The following is a 16,054-nucleotide window of genomic DNA, read 5'->3' on the forward strand; positions in this document are numbered from 1 at the left end:
TTAATGGTAAACAGCTGTGTATGGTGGCTGCATAGTGCTCATGCTTCGTATCTGACCTGAAGTGTAGAAAATATGCCTGAACAGACTCCAACATGAAATATGAATAGAGTATGATTATTTTAGGAAATTCGACAAAGAAACATTTTTGTATTTAAAAAGGAGGAGGAGGAGGTGGCTGCGGCGGAGGCGGTGGCGGCGGAAGCGGAGGAGGCAGAGGTGGAGGAGGGCTGGTGAGATGGCTCAGCGGTTAAGAGCATTGCATGCTCTTCCAAAGGTCCTGAGTTCAATTCCCAGCAACCACATGGTGGCTCACAACCATCAGTAATGAGGTCTGGTGCTCTCTTCTGGCATGTGGGCATACACACAAAGCAGAATATTGTATACATAATAAATAAATATTTACAAAAAGAAATCTTAATTTACCACTGTTTCCTAGAACAGAACCCAAACTCTATCAATTCATATTCTAATTCTGAAAGTTGAGTATATAATACCATACACTCTGTATTTAAACCCTATTGGGGCTTTTGTTGTTGTTGCGTTTAGTTTGGTTTTTAGATGTTCGTATTAGGGGGAGGTTTTTGTTGAGATTATAGATTTATAATCTCAACTGGGATTATAGGTTTGCATCATCATGTGTAGCTGTGAGTTTCACCTTAAGAAAAATACCACTATTAAACTTGTTCAGAGTTTGAAATAAAAAGTCTCTCCAGGCAGTGGTGATACATGCCTTTAATCCCAGCGCTTGGGAAGCAGAGGCAGGCGGATCTCTGTGAGTTCGAGACCAACCTGGTCTACAGAGATAGTTCCAGGACAAGCTTCAAAGCTACAGAGAAACCCTATTTCAGGGGGAAAAAGAAGAAATAAAAGTCCCCATCCTTTGGATTGAAGGGAGTTCAGTTGAAGACAGGACACATTAGAAAGTGACTTCTGGAATAGCTAAGAAAGCTTTATTTCTTAACTTGGGTGATGTTGACCACATGCTGATTGGCAAAACCATACTATACGTTTGATTTGTACAATGTTTTTATTTGCATTTGAGTTTATAACAGAAAAAATGAAAGGACAAGTCACCTTATCCAAGCAGAGATTCCCATGCCTCTCTGCAATAGCCTTCCTGAAGCCATGAGAAAGAGGGTACAGCATGCTGTGATGAGGATGCACAGAAGGCAGCCTATTCTTCTCTAGCTGCTCAGCTACAATACTAACCAATTTCTTCATTCGCTCATCATAGTCTGTCCAATCACAGACAATCTAGAGGAAGCAAAAAGAAATGATCACCCAGAAAACCTACCAAAGGATTTATTTTGCAAATATTTGACTTCCTAAAAGTGTTAGATAACCTACTAAAAATATGATCTTGGGGCTGGCTCAGTGAATAAAAGACAAGAATAAAAGGCAAGCCAGACAATTGGAGTTAATGCCTGGGACCCACGTGTTATGAGAGAAATGACTCCTGAAAACTGCCCTCTGACCTCCACTTGCTAAAAAACAACAATCTCCAGCCAGGCTTGCATTATTATGGCACATAAAAATTAAAAAGTGGTAACAATACAGAAAGAAAAACACTAGACTATTGTTCCTTACCTGTAGGCAATGAGCCAAATTACAATAGGCATCAGGAAAATCAGGCTTAAGTTTCAGAGCTGTGCGGTAAGAAGCTATTGCTTCTGGGATATTCCCTGAATCCTGGAAAGAAAGCAACCTTGTAAGGAGTTTCCTATAATGAAACTTCAGTGCTAAGGTGCCCATGTCACAATAAGCAGCATTACCTTGTGAATGGAAGCCAGATTGCTGTGTGCATCTGCAAAGGCAGGATTAATCTGGATGGCACGAGTATAACACTGCAAGGCTCCCTGAACATCCTGCATCTCCTTTAGAGTGTTTCCCATATTAGAGTAAGCATCAGCAAATGTAGGACTGATTCTGAAGGAAAAGACAAGGGTTTGATTATCTCGTGTAAAATCCTTGTTGTTGTTAAAAGCATTGGAGGAGGGAGGGGGGTTAATGTGGTTTGGTGGCACAGTACTTGCCTACCAAGCATGAGGCCTAGCTTGAATCCCAAAGGCAGGGAATCATTTCAGCAGCTGCCAAATGCCAACCTTTAATTATTAATTAATAAGAATAAATTATTAAATAACAATAAATTATTTAATAGTTGAGACTCAGCAGTTAAGAGCTCTTAATATTCTTTTAGAACTGAGTTCTCTTCCCAACAACAATGTCTAGCTACAGAGAATCTAACACCTTCTGAATTCTGAAGGGATTTTATATACATACTTAAAAGTAAGATAAGCCTAATCTCAGCACTCAGAAAGCAGAGACAGGCAGATCTCTGAGTTCAAGGTGAGCCTACTTTACAGAGTAAGTTATTTTTTTTTAAATATTTGTTTATTTTGTATATAATTTTCTGTTTACATATATGCCTGTAGGCCAGTAGAGGGGACCAGACCTCATTACAGATGGTTGTGAACCACCATGGGGTTGCTGGGAATTGAACTCAGGACCTTTGGAAGAGCAGGCAATGCTCTTAACTGCTGAGCCAACTCTCCAGCCCACAGAGTAAGTTCTAGGACAGCCAGGGATACACAGAAGAAACCCCGTCTTGAAAAAACAAAAGAACAAAAAAGTAAAACAAATCTTTTTCAAAGATGACAATAAAATTTTAAACCACAAAAGAGATGGCTCAGCAGGTAAAGATACCTGCAATCAAGCCTGACATGAGTTCAAACCCCAGAACCTATAACAAAGGATAGAAACAATGCCAGTAAATTGTTCTCTGACCTTCACATGGGTACCACAGTATATGCCCACATTGCTTCCATGATCACAAAATAAATAAAATATATTAAATAATGTAAACCAGGAGCCAGGCGGTGGTGGCACACTTTTAATCCCAGCACCTGGAAAGCAGAGGCAGGCAAATCTCTGTGAGTTTGAGAACAGCCTGGTCTACAAGAGCTAGTTCCAGGACAGCCAGGGCTGTTACATGGACAAACCCTGTCTCAAAAATAAATAAATAAATAAATAAACAAACAAACAGACAGACAGATAGGAATCAATGGGTAGATGAATGGATATGGATTCATGAATGAATAGGGACATTAAATTATACACACCTTTAATCCCAGTACTTGGGAGGTAGAGGTAGAAGGATTTCTGTGAGTTCTAGGCCAACCTGATCTACAGAACGAGTGAGTTCTAGGACAGTCAGGGCTATGTAGAGACCCTGTCTCAAAAAAATTAAAAATAACTAAGTGAATAAATAAATAACAAAGGGCTAGAGGTGGCTCAACACTTGAGAGCACTGACTGATCTTCCAGGGGACCTGAGTTTTTTTTTTTTTCAGAACCTACATAGTACAGCTCACAACTACCTTTACTCCAGCTCCAAGGTTTCTAATGCCCTCTTCTAGCCTCTGTAGCAGGTATCTACATGTACTACAGAAACCAGGCACTGAGGGGCTGGAGAGATGGCTCAGGAGTTAAGAGCACTGGCTGCTCTTCCAGAGGTCCTGAGTTCAATTCCCAGCAACCACATGATGGCGCACAACCATCTATAGTAGAATCTGATGCCCTCTTCTGGCATAAGGCCAGATATGCAAACAGAGCACTCACATACACAAAATAAATCTTTTGTCAAGTGGTGGTGGCAGCGCACACCTTTAATCCCAGCACTTGGGAGGCAGAGGCAGGCAGATATGAGTTCAAGGCCAGCCTGGTCTACAGAGTGAGTTCCAGGACAGCTAGGGCTGTTACACAGAGAAACCCTGTCTCAAAAAACAAGAGGAAAGGGGGGATGGGAGGAAAGAAGAGAGGAGAGAAAGAGAGCAGAGGGGAGGGGAGGGGAGGGAAGGGGAGGGGGTAGAAGAGGGGAGGAAGAAGAGAAGAGGGGAGGGGATAGGATGCTGAAGTGGATTAGGGCAAGCCTCAGTCCAACACAAAGAACTACAGGGCATCTAAGGAATGCTGAGAGCAGGAGAAATATTCTTCCCCAGGGAAGAGTACATCAATTGGTTATCCAATCCCAAATGGTCAGTCCTGAAAATATACATCTGAGTAACATTATACATAACAAATTATGTTTAGAAACATATCTGCATATATATATATATATACACACACACACACACACACACATCTCGCAAGAATTAATGGAAGAGGAGGTCATGAATTTGAGAGCAAGGAGAAGTATATGGGAAGGTTTTGCAGGGAAGGGAAGGGGAAATGATGTAATTATACTATAATCTCAAAACTGAAAATAGAAAAAAGAAGCTATAAACTTCTTACCGTATGGCTTCCTTATAATGCATCAGTGCTTCCTGCAGCTTCCCCTGTTGTTGCAGTACACTTGCTAAGTTGGAATGTGCAGCAGCAAACTCTGGGAAGACCTAGAGAGTCACGATCACGGCTGACATTAAATAGCAGAATCTCCCAATTATCTCCCACAACTCTTTTTCCAAGTTTACTCATTCTTCAGGTCTAGTAGCTTAAATTCTACTGCTTCCTCCATTTTATACCTATCTTCATTTGAAATGTGAAGTAGGCCTCTCTTCCTGTTACTCACACTGAGTAATGCAGCCTCTTTTCTAAACTCCTACCACACCTACCAATCACTAGACACTGACCTGAGCCCTTCATTGTAATAGCTTTACTCAGTTTACTAGTCATTGGCTTTGTCCAGATCTCATCTATGCACAAAGTAATGAACTCAATGTAGGGACGTCTGGCATTGTCATAGGACCTTACATAGGTAATGAAGAGGTGAACAGCAGGCAAACTTAATTGCTTTCCCTCTACCGTCAAACAGGCTAGACACCCAGTCACAGTACTCAACATACTTCTAATGCTTTGCGATATAGGCGGACCGCCTCTTCAATATTGCCCTGTTCCCGTTTGATATTGGCAAGGTTATTCAAAGAGTCTGCATGGGTAGGACACAGACGAAGAGCTGTGTTATAACAATCTTCTGCTTCAGCAACCTGGAAAATAAAACAAATCATTCAGATACTACAGAGAAGAATCAGAGAAACCACTTATGTTCTAGTAATTTAAGTAACTGCATCATTGAGCCTAATGGCTGGTAAATACACCACAAAATGGATACTTTCCAGTATTCTCCTTCCCATCAACCAAAACTCCAAAGAAAACCAATATTACTTAATATGTACAATGAAGACTTTTCTACCATGTAACAAAGAAATAAAAATAGACTGAAAATCCTTACACTGCCCTTCTCTTTGAGCGCATTTGCTAGGTTGCAGTAAGCATCTGGGAAATGTGGCTGCAGTTCTATAGCTCGTCTGTAGGTATCGATGGCCAAGTCTATTAGGCCTTGCTCGTAGTACACACAAGCCAGGTTGCCATGCACCACCGCATGATTTGGGCTCAAACTTAAGGCACGAAGATAAGCTGCTACAGCTCTGTGAAAAGCAAAAACATACAAACACATATACACAAATGCCACTAATATTAAATATATTATTATTATAAGTTTGTCTGTGACATGAACAGATTGGTAAATGGCAAAAACCACGGTACACATGTGGAAGCCAGAAAACAACTTTCTGAAGTTGGTTCTTTCCTTCCACTATGGGTTCCAGGGATCAAATTCAGGTCAATATGATTGCATGCCAGGCACTTTTACACACTGAACCATCTCACCTGCGCAAATCCAACTAACTTGAATGTGTATTTTGTTACAATTAGTTCCAGATACACTATACCAAAAATGCCATTAACTAATAACAATTAACTTATGATATATTTTACTGCATAACAAAAATATCACCTTTATAAAATATATTTTTTGAGGTGCCAAGAACTGAACCTAGGGCCTCGTGCATGCTAAATAAGGGCTCTACCACTGAGCAAATTTCTCGGCCCTCCACTTTTGAGTGTGTGGTTCAGTTTGTTTTTGTTGTTGTTTGGTTTTTCGAGACAGGGTTTCTCTGTATAGCTTTGGAACCTGTTCTGGAACTAGCTATAGACTAGGCTGGCCTTGAACTCAGAGATCCACCTGCCTCTGGGATTAAAGGCATGTACCACCAAGAGCCACTTGTTTTTTTTTTTTTTTTTTTTGTTTTTTTGTTTTTTTTTTGGTTTTTCGAGACAGGGTTTCTCTGTAGCTTTAGAGGTTGTCCTGGAACTAGCTCTTGTAGACCAGGCTGGCCTCGAACTCACAGAGATTCACCTACCTCTGCCTCCCGAGTGCTGGGATTAAAGGCATGCGCCACCACCGCCCGGCTGAGCCACTTGTTTTTAAGACAAGATTTTACCCTATAGCTTAGGCTGGCTTGAAAGTCTGAGCAAGCCCTTCTTCCCTTGGCCTCTCAAGAGCTGGTATTACAGGAGAAAGCAACTACAGCCAGGCAGGCCCCTGTTAAGTTTTTTAAGAGAAAGTATTGCTCTATACCCCAGTCAGGCCTTGAACACACAGCAGTCCTTCTGCTTCAGACTCCCAAGTGCCAGGCTATAAAACATTTTCACAGGAAAACAGTTGTCTATTCCCACTCAAGATGTACATTTTCCTTTGACAAAAAAAAGTTAAAAGTCGGGGCTGGAGAGATGACTCAGAGGTTAAGAGCACTGGCTTTTCTTCCAGAGGTCCTGAGTTCAATTCCCAGCAAACACATGGTGGCTCACAACTACCTGTAAGATCTGGTGTCCTCTTCTGTCATGCAGGCAGAACATTGTATACACAACAAATAAAATCTTTTAAAAAAAAAGTTAAAAGTCAAGTGCTAGAAAAAATGGCTCAGAGGACAAGACCATTGGCAGCTCTTCCAGAAGACTGTGATTTGAATCCTAGAACCCAAATGGTAGCTAACAGCCATCTGCAACTCCAATTCTAGAGGATTTGATACCTCTTCCAACTTCTGCACATAGTTCACAGACATACATGCAGGCAAAACACCCATATACATAAAATTTTAAAATCACAGGGCTGGGAAGCTGATCGGTGATCAAAGTGCTTGGTGTGTAATTATGAGGACCTGAGTTTGGATTCCTGCCCCCATCTACCAAGCTTAATGGTCATGTACATATATGCAACTTCAACACTGGGTGGAGGGGCTGTGGCAGAAGGACCACTGAGGCTTACTGACTGCAAACCTAGCCCTGATGTGAGCCCCAGGCTCCAGGAGAAACTGCCTCAAAGGCAGAAGGTGGCAAAATAACAGGATTGAGAAGGATACCCAAAGTCGTCTTCTGGGTGGACTCCAATGTGCATATAGCCCCTCTCACAAACACACACAATTAGAAAAGCAGTTTCTTCAACAAAACAGTTAAAAGTCAAGTTTTACTTAGCTTTCTGAATCAAAAACAAACAAAAAAAAACACAAACAAAACAAACTTAGCCCAAAAGGTAATCATCATTTCTAGCAGTTTACAATAAAGGAAATTTCAACAGAACTAAGTGGAAGGATAAAAGCATTCAGGAAAACCAACAAGGAAAAGTCAGCCAACAACATCTATAAGTAAAACAGAAGAAAACAGCTATCAGGAGGGAAAAACTATACTCTAGGAAAATGTACTTCAAGAAGCTGTTGTCACACTTTAGTTCAAACTCTGAAAAGACAAGAAAATTCATCAAACAGAACATTCTCACCTGTCAAAAATGCGTGCCTCTTTCAAGACATTTCCTAAATTGATATAAGCATCCAGAAAATTTGGGTCAAGGGTGACAGCCTAAAAATTACAAGACAGTTACTTAGAAAAAGATAGGCTTTTGTCAGATTAACTTCTCATTAAGCTTTTATTCTAAAGTCATTTTAGATATCCAATTACATTTTCTAGAAAACTCATTTTGTTTTTAAAAACAGTCCTCATTTAGTTCCCTTTCATCAATAAGCCTCCTTAATATCAAAATAACTGAAGAAAGGGGCTAGGCATGTAGCCCAGTGACAAAGCACTTCCTACTAGGCTCCATTCCCTGCATCACAAGAAAGGAAAACCTCATGAGCAAAATAAACCCAACTTAACTAAGCACAGTACTTCCTTCCTTTTATCTGTTTATTTGTTTGGTTGGTTGGTTGGTTGGTTGGTTGGTTGGTTTTTCGAGACAGGGCTTCTCTGTGTAACAGTCCTAGCTATCCTGGAACTAGCTCTTGTAGACCAGGCTGGCCTCGAACTCACAAGGGATTCACCTGCCTCTGCCTCCTGAGTGAGCGTGCCACCACGGCCTGGCCCCCTTCTATCTGTTCTTTGAAACAGGGTTTCACTATGTAGCTCTGGCCAGGCTGGCCTCAAACTCAGAGATCCACCTGCCTCTGCCTCCCAAACGCTGGAATTAAAGGAATGAAGCAGCATACAAGCAGACTATTTCTAATGATTGGCCCAATTTTATTCAGTCAGTCAGGCTAACATTTCTAAAAGACGGGAGCAGAAACAAGCAATGAGCTCATAAGTATGTAACTCTGTTACATAAACACGACCCAGCAAGTCCTTACTAAGATATGTAATTAGAGCTGTAACATTAAGCCAAGCAAGGCACAGCCTCTAATCCAAGCAGTTGGGAGGTGGAAGTAGGAAGATGTGGCGTTCAGGTCATCTTCAACTACAAAGTGAGTCTGAAGGCAGCCTGGGGCTATATGAGACACTTTCTCCAAATAAGCAAATGATAGTCTGGTGCTCATTGGTAGAATGCTAGCCTAGTATACCTATACCAAGAGCTCTAGAAAGATATCCCTCTAGAATGGTAAGTGTAAATTTAACCAAAACACTGAAAAGATAAATATAATAATTTTAAATATTTTAAAAATTCCTAGAAACACTTCTTTACATAGATAATAAACAAGTCTCTTATCAGATAAAGGCATGACACACTTAGCTTAGATTATCTACAGTCATAGATATCTAGCCTGAAAACTTTAACTTTTGCTTTGAGGAAAGGTCTAACTCTATTACTATCCTAGAATTTACTTTGTAGCCCAGTGTGGCCCAGAACTCACAACAATCCTCCTGCCTCAGCCTCCCAAGTGCTAAGATTAATAGGCATAAATCACACCTGGCCCTCTTAAAAATTTCTTGTAGGCAACAAACATGTCATGGCTCATCATCTTTATAAATTCAACAATCATGCTGGCTTTCATTTATTATGTATCTACTCCCCTTTTCTCCAGATAATTTTGAAGCAAATCTCAAACATCTCATCCCATTTAAAATTATAAATTCTAGCCGGGCGGTGGTGGCACACACCTTTAATCCCAGCACTCGGGAGGCAGAGGCAGGCGGATCTCTGGGAGTTCGAGGCCAGGCTGGTTTACAAGAGCTAGTTCCGGGACAGGCACCAAAGCTACAGAGAAACCCTGTCTCGAAAAAAAAAAATTATAAATTCTAGGGAGGTGACAAGAATGTTTTCTCACTCAAACATACCACACTATCATTATCTTAAAAAATGAACTGGACTTGGTGGCAAGTGCCTTTAATACCAGCACAAAGGAGGCAGAGACAGGCATGTAGGTGGGGTGAAGAGACAGCTCAGAAGTTAAGAGGACCAGAGTTCAATTCTTAAATTTCTAGCAGGAGGCTCAACAATCACTTATAACTTCAGGAAACCCAACACTTTTTTCTGGCCTCCAATGGCACCTGCACATTCGAACACACAACCACACACAAACACATAATTAAAAAGTAAATCCAAGCAGTGGTGGTGCACGCCTTTAATGCCAGTACTCAGAGGCCAGCCTGGTCGACAGAACTTAGTTCTAGGATAGCCAAGACTACTCAAAGAAACCCTGTCTGCAGCATGATTAATTTAAAAGAGAGAGAGAGAGAGAGAGAGAGCGAGAGAGAGCGAGAGAGAGCGAGAGAGAGCGAGCTAATAGGGTTCACCCTGAAGGTTAGAAAAGCAAAACAGAGGGGGCTGAAGAGATGGCTCAGAGGTTAAGAGCACTGCCTGCTCTTCCAAAGGTCCTGAGTTCAATTCCCAGCAACCACATGGTGGCTCACAACCATCTGTAATGAGGTCTGGTGCCCTCTTCTGGTCTGCAGGCATACACGCAAAGCAGAATATTGTATATATAATAAATAAATAAATGAATAAATATTTTAAAAAAAAGAAAAGCAAAACAGAGCCAGGTGGTGGTGGCGCACGCCTTTAATCCCAGCATTTGGGAGGCAGAGGCAGGCATATCTCTGTGAGTTCGAGGCCAGCCTTGTCTACAAGAGCTAGTTCAAAGACAGGCTCTAAAACTACAGGAAAACCCTGTCTCCAAAAACCATTAAAAAAAAAAAAGAGGAAAAAGCGGAAAAAAAAAAAAGAAAAGCTAAACAGCCAGCCACTGGCATTCATCTCTACCTCAGTCTGAAAATGGCAATCCTGCCTCCAGGAATCTCAGAATGAGATTGTGTGTGAGAGCTGTCTCTTCCCATTTTAAATTCCTCTCTGGAGGAATTTAAATTTCTGTCTGGGATTAAAGACAGGACTATACATATACCTGAACTCACAGAGATGATTGCCTCTGCCTTCTGAATGCTTGGACTAAAGTCATGTGGCACCTGGATATTTTTTTTAAATGCTTACAAAAAAGAAAACACAGGGAGATAGGTCAATGGTTAAGGATGCTTGTTGGTCTTTCAGAGAACTGAGTTTGGTTCCCATGACCCATGTCAGGTGGCACACAAGAGCTTATTAACTCCAGCCAGGGGATCCTACACCCTCGTCTAGCCTCCATGAGTTATCTGCACACATGTGCAGGCAAGTACACAAATACATCGCCAAATGAATCTTTTTGTAGGCCGGACAGTGGGGGGGGGAGGCACACCTTTAATCCCAGCACTCGGGAGGCAGAGGCAGGTGGATCTCTTTGAGTTTGAGGCCAGCCTGGTCTACAAAAGCTAGTTCCAGGACAGGCTCCAAAGCTACAGTGAAAACCTGTCTCGAAAAAACCAAAATTTTGTCGGGCAGTGGTGGCGCACACCTTTAACCCCAATACTAGGGAGGCAGAGGCAGGTGGATCTCTGTGAGTTCAAGACCAGCCTAATCTATAAGAGCTAGTTCCAGGACAGGCGCCAAAAGCTGCAGAAAAACCCTGTCTCGAAAAACCAAAAAAAAAAAAAAAATTGTAAAAACAAAAAAGCAGCAAGCTGGGTGGTGGTAGCACAGGTCTTTGATCCCAGTACTTGGGAGGCTGAGACAGGTGGATCTCTGTGAGTTCAAGGCCAGCCTGGTCTACAAAGCAAGTTCCAGGACAGGCTGCAAAGCTACAGAAAAACCCTGTCTCAAAAGAAAAAAAAAAAACAAAAAAAGAATAAAAGCAACTTTATTTAGAATAATGTAACAAGAGCAGTAGGCAATGTACTAAAAGAAGTACCTATCTCTTTCAATCATCCAGATTTAATTTAAATCTTTTAGTCCTGCACCTTGCTGAAAAGAAAACTCAGATCAGTGTCCTATCAGCTCATAGTTGACATTTTTGATGATGAAACCCCTCAGCTATCTTTTAACATGTCTATCTGTTCCATACATATCCTAGAAACTTTTTTTGGTTAGTTGGTTCGTTTCTTGTTTTTGTTTTATAGAGACAGGGTCTCACTATGTGACTCTGGTTGTCCTGGAACTCACTATGTAGACTAGGGTAGATTCGAACTCATAGAAATCTGCCTGCCTCTGCAGGATTAAAGGCATGTGCCACTAAGACCAGCTCAACTTTTTTTTTTAATATGTATGGGTGTTTTGTCTGCATGTATCTCTTCTACTTACATGTGTGCTTGGTACCCTCGGAAGCCAGAGAGGGCTTCAGATCCCCTGAAACTGGAATTACAAGAGGTCATATACTACCATGTGGGTGTTGATAATCGAACCTGGACCCTCTGGAACAACAGCTAATGCTCTTAAACCCCTTAGCTATTAAGTTGGTCTCTCAAAGACTATAGTTCCAGGGCAGGTTCCAAAGCTACAGAGAAATCCTGTCTCAAAACACCCGCCCCCCCAAAAAAACCAACCCTGTTTCAGCTCACAGCACCCACATGGTGGATCACAATCTGTAACTCCAGCTCTAGTGCCTCTGCAGTGCACACACACATGGTGACAGACATACTTCCACTCACACACATAAAAGTAAATGAGTCTTTAAAGAGTTAAACTGAAAGCTTTACTTAGCTATTGAGACCTTTTTAAAAAAAAAAATAAAGATAGCCGGGTAGTGGTGGCACATGTCTTTAATCCCAGCACTTGGGAAGCAGAGACAGGTAGATCTCTGTGAGTTGGAAGCCAGGTTGGTCTACAGAGTGAGTTCCAGGACAGGCTCCAAAGCTACATGGAGAAACCCTGTCTCGGGAAAAAAAGAGAAAGTCAAGTGTATGAATAAGTGAATAGATACTTCCTTGCCTTCTGGTATGACAAGTTATTCCAGACAATGCTGCAGTGTGTCCTATTCTAGACTTGGAAACAGCTTTTTCAGCAGGATACTCTGAACCCTCCAGTATTCTCCCTCATGTGGCAAACATCCCTCTATAAGCCGTACTATCGCTTCACTCTGAGGAAAAACAGAGTCATTTTAAAGCCAGATGTGGTAGTTCACTTGTGCACTCAGGAGGCTTAAGAACTGCCACTAGGTTAAAGGCCAACCTGAGCCACAAAGTAAATTCCAAGCCATTCTATACAGAGTGAAACCCACTCTCAAAAGAAAAAAATTATAATAAATAAAAAAGCATTTTCAATATAAATCTCAAAAACCTGTCATATTATATGCCACCTGCAAATGCTGCAATACTATCAAGGAAACAATATTACACAGCTGGTTAAGCAAATGCCTACTGTTTTATTCTAGTAAGAACATTCTGTACACATAAACATTTTATAAATATCAATTATTAATAACTAACCTTTTCAAAGTGATGAATTGCTAGCCAAATCTCCCCTTGTGCATTGAAAACACAGCCGAGATTACTCCAAGCTACTGCAAAGTTTGGTTGCGTCTCAATTGCTTTCAAATAACATGCCTTAGGAGGGTTTAATGAAAGAAGACGAGAAGGGAAGGAGATAAGGGGAAAGGGGGAAATTTTAAAGGGGAAAAAAAAAAAGATTGGGGAGGGGGAAGAAGGTGATATCATTATTTCTTCCCTGACCAGCCAAAAGTGACCCTGCAGCATAGGCTCGCTTGCGCCAAAACTAATGCGCTGCCACAGCTGGCTGCTCCTGCGCCTGCGCCACCAGAACCCAAGTGCAAACCACCATGTTCAGTTCTGCCAACCAAAGAGTAATCCTCATAATAGGACTCATCTGGAAGGTTGGGTGCTGCTAAACACTAACGCTATACTCCTCTTATCTGAACACCTATAGGCTCTAGAGACTGATGATACTTGACAGGGCACCATGAAATCTAGGCTTCCCCAACCCACATTTCCCAAAATGTGTTCTGTGAAATGCTAAGACATATCACAGAAAAAAGCAACACCAAAAAAGGCACCCAATTTTATAATCAAATAACAGGAAAATAGAAAACAGGTTTCTTAAACTGGATATGGGGGGCACAGGCCTGTAATCTGAGCACTCGGAAGATGGAGGCAGGAGATCATAAATTTGAGATCATCCTCAGCTAAAAAATGAGTTGGAGGGTGGGGGAGGAGACAAAGCAAACAACAAAAAGTTTCCTAGAGAACTTCCCAAAGCCTTCAACCTCTAATCAAGCATTAGAAAACCAAAAGAGTTGAGGGAAATGCTTCTCACAACATAATGTTCTCTTTCCTTAAGATTAAAATTAAGCTACTGAGCCATACAAAAATGTTTCTGCCAAGTCAGTCATCATTCAGACTTCAAGTTTCAGAATCTGCAGACTCACAACACACGCCTCTCTTCTGAGGAGGAAGAAAATAAAACCTCACATGACAGGATTGCACCTAGGTTGAGGTCCCTGTAATGCAAGCGCAAACATCGCTGGCGCCACCTAACAGCATCGCACTGCGCAAACGCTGCGAACTGCTGCGCTCCATGGAACACCCCTAGACGCAGCAAACGGCCAACCAGATCCATTAATCTACTAGACAGGCCCGTAGAGAATATTTGCTTAATGAGATTAGTTGGACTCGAGGTATGTTAAAACCCAATTTTATCCAAAAAGGCTACAGAATAGGACTGAGAGAGCCAGTCAATCAGATTACTCATCTAGTCAACCGTTCACAGGGGCTCATTCGCACGCAATGCGCATTAACGCTGCGCAGCCTTTGCGCTACTGCAGGGTCACAGCGCATCATCAGAAGAGCAGAATGCTGCAATCCAAACAAAGAAGAAAAAGGAAAAAAAATGAACAACAAGAAGAGTTAGAAGCTTTTACTAGTAAATTATCTAATAATTTTAATATCTTAATTAAGTTTTACTTATTTTTCACAGAATTGTGGCTATAGTATAAAACATTCTTTTACAAAACTTGTTGTAAATAAAATTATTTTAAGCTGTTTCTGAAGCCACAAGACAGAAGATTCAGGCATGGAGGCAAATTGTTTTGCTGTGGCAGTTACAAACCCGTTACCATATTTCTCATCATGTGACTTTTCGGTGCGTTCCTTGCTGGAAGAGGAGGAGGAGGAGGTTGTGTGTCTGCCCTAGATCCAGGCCTCGAGCTCCCTTCAGCGAGGCACCTTACGCATGGAATAGGAGGTTTCACCCACCTGAAACCTTCTAAATACAATATCAATGGTGAAAAACCAAAAACAAGAGAGAAAATAAAAACAAGATCATTAGTAAAAGTTCAACAAAGCAATTGAAATTCTTTGGATGTCTATTACATATGGGAATGAGGACAGTCTCAAGTCTGTAACATGGGAAACATGCAGAAGGGAGAGGGTTAATCAGGGCTATTGCATACAGCAGGGATTTTTGCTGGAAGAAAGGCTCTTCGTTTTCTACAAAGACAACTTAATTTTGCTGCCATCTACTAGGAATGTATGCTGGCTTGAATTTTCAAATGCACTGATTACAAAAGAAACACATTGCATTTCACTCAAGAGTATTTTCTGGTTTACTAAGTTCTCACAAAAAAAAAACAAAAAACAAAAATAAAAACAAAAATAAAAACAAAAAAAAAACCAGAATGACATTTTTCAAACTAGGTGTCTCCAGAGCTCTGAAATAAAGAAGTCAGCAACCTAAGGCAGGCGCAACGTCTCAGCCTAAACCGATGTCTAAAGCTGCAGTGAAGTGCAATTCATGTTAGCTGTCCGCTTGGTGGAGTGACAATTGATAGGAGCGTATCAGATATTTGTTCTAGAAATTACCAATTGCTTTATCAGCTAAGATTGAAATCAACATAGTTAATCAGCTGGAAACCTACATAAGGTTAATCCATAGTGTTGGTAGAATTTATGAGTTTTGCACTTAAAACTAGTGCTTTTAACATTAAGTGGTGCTGCAAAGCCTTCTCCCTCCCTGGATGAACAAACAGACAGCTACGCTGCGCATACACTCCACGCATTAGCATGCGCGTGGGGCTCAGAGCAACAGGTGGGAGTTTCAGAAGCTTCTGGTTTCTCCCCACTCCTCACCCCTGCAGCGCGATTGCGTAAGGTGGCTTGTAACAAGACAACTGCATTTATAAATTTAATTGTAAATTATACCAAAAGCTTTAATTAACCCAACCTAGAGTTCAAATTCATTATTTGGAAACACAGAATGCTAAAAGCCACCTTTCCACTTTGGCAAGTTTTCTTTCGATCAGTCCATTTCCAAACAAACCAGCTTTGTCCTTCTCATTTTTTTTAAGGAGGTGGGTGGGGAGGGATAAAAGAAGGAAGTGAGGAAGAAAAAGAAGGTAGACAACTAGGATTGGGGAAAAAGGAGGAATTTGGGGAGGAAGTGGGGACAAGAGGAGCAGGAGTTTCCAATTATTAATTTGCAATATTTTAACAGCCTTTCTTCCACTGTAAAAAGGGTGAGGAAGATGAAGGGAGGAAGGTTAAATAAGAATTTTAAATGCCAGTATTACAGGGTAACATTGGATGAAATTCTTCTCCACTTACAAGCCACAAAGGACTTAGAAGAGCAGCGTTTTCAATGGCACCTGCATTATATAGGCGTCTTGAGCCAAAAATCACTAGCAGGCAAGCCTCAGATTTGA

At 41.3% G+C, this 16,054-nt stretch overlaps 1 protein-coding gene across 3 annotated transcripts in view; it reads right to left on the minus strand.

Moving 5' to 3' along the window:
* Ogt (O-linked N-acetylglucosamine (GlcNAc) transferase) overlaps positions 1–16,054 on the minus strand; it is a 43,807-nt gene that overhangs the window by 15,889 nt on the left and 11,864 nt on the right. For 2 of the 3 annotated variants that reach the window (XM_075956808.1, XM_075956807.1), the window contains exons 5-12: positions 12,828–12,944; positions 7,609–7,688; positions 5,227–5,422; positions 4,841–4,981; positions 4,290–4,390; positions 1,773–1,926; positions 1,588–1,689; positions 1,075–1,254 (exon numbers count right to left, since the gene is read on the minus strand). In XM_075956808.1, the coding sequence (XP_075812923.1) occupies positions 1,075–1,254; positions 1,588–1,689; positions 1,773–1,926; positions 4,290–4,390; positions 4,841–4,981; positions 5,227–5,422; positions 7,609–7,688; positions 12,828–12,944 (1,071 nt within the window). Of the gene's footprint in view, positions 1–1,074; positions 1,255–1,587; positions 1,690–1,772; positions 1,927–4,289; positions 4,391–4,840; positions 4,982–5,226; positions 5,423–7,608; positions 7,689–12,827; positions 14,620–16,054 lie in introns of all 3 variants that reach the window. The other variant, XM_075956809.1, reaches the window with a different exon arrangement.

This window comes from Microtus pennsylvanicus, chromosome X (assembly GCF_037038515.1).
Source record: "Microtus pennsylvanicus isolate mMicPen1 chromosome X, mMicPen1.hap1, whole genome shotgun sequence".
Taxonomy (NCBI): domain Eukaryota; kingdom Metazoa; phylum Chordata; class Mammalia; order Rodentia; family Cricetidae; genus Microtus; species Microtus pennsylvanicus.